The 3,548-nt window shown below is 50.4% G+C and overlaps 1 protein-coding gene across 1 annotated transcript in view; it reads right to left on the bottom strand.

The window, feature by feature from the left end:
- lmbr1 (limb development membrane protein 1) overlaps nt 1–3,548 on the bottom strand; it is a 17,954-nt gene that overhangs the window by 7,682 nt on the left and 6,724 nt on the right. Inside the window, exons 6-8 of the mRNA XM_017031430.2 lie at nt 2,718–2,844; nt 2,283–2,351; nt 1,994–2,181 (exon numbers count right to left, since the gene is read on the bottom strand). Coding sequence (XP_016886919.1) covers nt 1,994–2,181; nt 2,283–2,351; nt 2,718–2,844 — 384 coding nt within the window. The remainder of the gene's footprint in view (nt 1–1,993; nt 2,182–2,282; nt 2,352–2,717; nt 2,845–3,548) is intronic.

Raw genomic sequence — 3,548 nt, 5'->3', positions numbered from 1 at the left:
CCCTTCCTCCGCCTCTGTTCCTTCCTCCTGCTGCTGCTACTGCTGCTGTCACTGCTGCTACTGCTGCTGGCAGCATCAGACCAAGACTGAATTACAGCGGGGCAGAGATGCTGAGTGAGGCTGCTGGCAGCCAGGACGGACTGGAGTAATTCAACAAACTCTCTCCAACCTTCACCACCGCAACCAAAAAATGACATCATCTGAACAGAACAACAAGAAATAAGAACATCAGAACAACAGAAGCAGTGGACAAGGTCACGGTGCTGCGGAGGGTCTGGACAGGACCCCAGTCTGACCCCAGTCTGACCCCGGTCTGACCCTGCTGTGACATCAGCTGACCTGTAGGGCCAGAGAGGACCAGTACAGGTCTGTACTGCAGTACAGTCATTGACACCTGTCAGTCACCACAGTAAGGTGACATTCTGATGAACACGGTTTCATCTTCAAACCTGTAGGTCTGCCACCTACAGGTGTATCGTGGTACTCAGATACCAAGTATACATTTTCTAAATAGTTCTTAAATATTTGATCAAAACAATTGAATTAAAAATTTCAAACGTATTAATGATTATGTAAAAGAACCCAACACTGCTCAGGCCTCATCAGTGCTGCTGCTGACCCTGACCCTGACCCTGACCCTGACCCTGACCCCGACCCTGGGCTGGTGAACAGTGAACAGTTTTTTTTAAAGTTTATCAACGTGGTCTTCATCATCAGTGCCATCAGAGGAGAAACAGCTCCACTGTGAAGAAAATGTTTCTCAGAGATGAAACATCTTTGATTTCTTCATCTCTCTAATTAGCTTCAGCTCAGCCTCGACAAAGAAAACACACACACACACACACATCCAGTCAGCCGGCTCCCGCCCCGGCTCCTGCCCCGGCTCCTGCCCCGGCCCTCTGATCTGACATGGACTACATCAACAGTGACTGTAGGACCGTACGTGGACGGCCGGACGACAAACAAACACAGACACACATGCAGTGATGTGGCTCGGTCGGCCACATCTACAAACAAACTGCTGTGAGAGGATAATGTGGACACAGAGGGAAGTGATCTGGAGCCAGAAGACGACTGTGTCCTGTGAACTGTCCCTGAACTGACTCCTGCTCTGCCGTCTCAGCAGATCAAAGGAACGCCACTCCAGTCTTTGGTGTCACCTACAGTGTGTCAGCGTGGAGGTGGGGGGTGAGTGTGTGTGTGTGTGCGTGCATGAAAACACTCATGTTCACATTTTACTCTACCATTAATTCCCACCTCACAAAAACGGACTGGAGCCTGGCCTCGCAGCCCACGTGGAGTCGTGGAGCGCTGGTTTTTTGTCTCTGCCTCAGTGACTTGTAAAGATCAAAGAGTCTCACAGATGATAAGGAACAGATTACAATTATTCTATCATTTAGTTCAAAGCATCGCAGAGTGGAATGAGCCTCAAGGACCCAATACGCTTAGGTGGCGCTCTATGGACACGGCCGGCGTAGCGTTCCAAAACAAGCGTTATCAAAGGGAGTGATCTGACGTACCTCCCTGGTTTGAAAGGACGCTCCTACCCCTGGTCTGCTCGCATCTGTACACTTGGTTGCGTGCTTGAGTTCATACTAAAGTAGTTGTGTTTTGAAGGCGGCTCAGATACTTCCTGCCGCCTCCGATTATTCAACGTCAAACAAGGTTTCCTACATGAGAAGGAAATGCTGCCGCTTCTTTTTCTTTAAATTCCATAAACAATCCCATTGTCCCAGCCCACAGCATTCTCCTGTCCACGTCACCAGCCTGACGTTCAGACCGCAGCCTGACTGAGACCCCCGGTGGCCGGGGCAGAGAGTGACCCTGAAAACATCCCAGGATAAAAAATACGGCCGAGTTGTGAGAGGAGCAGAAGTGGAGAAAGGTGCGTGTGTGTGTGTGTGAGAGTTCCCAATGCTAATTGATTCCAGCGAGCTACGCTCCATCACACCCAACAGGACAGCCCCCACCCCCACCCCTTCCTCCCCCCTACCCTGTGCCAACACGTCTCCCCCAGACAGAGGGGGAGGGGGTTATAATTAGGCCCAAGGTAGGACTGGGGGAGAGAGGGGGGGGTGCTGGGTGACATATCTGTAGTCCAAACTGTAGTACTCACCGTGGGTTTGACCAGTAACTGGCCCATGACGGTGAACATCCTGGACAGGCCCACAGGAGTGCACACTAACAAGGACACACACAGGTCACACAGGTCACACAGGTCACACAGGTCACCACTGGAGTGACACACATGACTTATCAACCAGTCAAAGTCAAAGTCTTACTCAGAAGGAGCAGCCCCCCCATCAGTGATATGCAGGAGTACAGATACGGCAGGTAGAACTCCCAAAGATCTAAAAGGAAACACACACACACACACACACACACCTTTATTTCTGTTGTTAAACTTTCCACTGTCGTTAGACTTCAGTCTGATCTTAGTCCATCTGTTAGTGTTTTTATAAAATTATTGATCTTAACTTTTATAGTAACACAAATATATAGACTATAACTTGACTTTGTTCAGTTAAAGTCACCTTTAATCAGAGTTCTTCTTCTTTACTTCTTTAACTTCTGGTTATATTCTAGTATAAATGACAAACGTTTACTACGTTTATTTGAAACTTTTCTACGACCTTTATAACCTTCTGTTTTTTATTAGTTGTTTATTTCTATTATTATTTCCAGAGTTTTAAACCTTGGTCTTTGACCAAACTGACCGTAGAGCGACTCCATACTGGCGGCGTCGTTGTCGATGAGCGCCGACGCCACCCACACCATACCAAGGATGAGCAGAGCCAACAGGAAGAGCATCACGAAGGTCTCCAGAACACGAGCCCTGATGCCCTGGGGATTCAAGACAACATGAGCCACACCCCTCACAGTAAACACACTTCTTCTTCTTCTCCACTAGGGGCAGTGGTGGCACAGTGACACGTTGTTCTTGGTGGTTTTCATGAACAGCCGTGCTCCTGCTGCAGAGTCAGTTCCACTCACAGTGTGTAAAACACACACAGGCCCGGAGACAGGGATGGGGGAGGGGAGGGGGGAGGGGGGGGGGGAGGGGGGGGGGAGAGGATGATAGGATGCTGGGGGGGTGCCATAAGAAGCTAGGTCAGCTACCGTCTGCGATCGAGAGCAGGCCTCCCACCTGGAACCGATTAGCGCTCCTTTAACAACAGGGCCGTGCCCCAGGCTCTGAGTGGTTCTGGGGGTCATTTGGGTTTTCCGGGTCACAAACTGCTGAGTGGTTAATAGAGTTCTCCTCTACCTGTTCTACCAGGTTCTAGAACTGTACCATAGACAACTAGGGCGCCCCCGATGCACCCCCCACCCCTTCCCGACCCCATGGCTACATACTGATGGATCTGGGTCTGGAGCGCCCCAGTGTGGCCACAGTGGACACTGCAGCCAGAGGGAAGTCATTTTTAATATGACAGAAGATCAGAGAGCCACACACAGGGCTGTGACCCACATCCTTCACACTGGCCCACTCGCATGGACTGTGGGGAACACGGCTGCACGGAGAGCAGAAGGAGAAGAATGCCCCC

The sequence above is a fragment of the Cynoglossus semilaevis genome, chromosome 3 (genome assembly GCF_000523025.1).
Source record: "Cynoglossus semilaevis isolate Cse_v1.0 chromosome 3, Cse_v1.0, whole genome shotgun sequence".
Lineage (NCBI taxonomy): Eukaryota > Metazoa > Chordata > Actinopteri > Pleuronectiformes > Cynoglossidae > Cynoglossus > Cynoglossus semilaevis.
The sequence above is the reverse complement of the archived record's forward strand: the minus strand, read 5'-3'. Positions and strand labels throughout refer to the sequence as shown.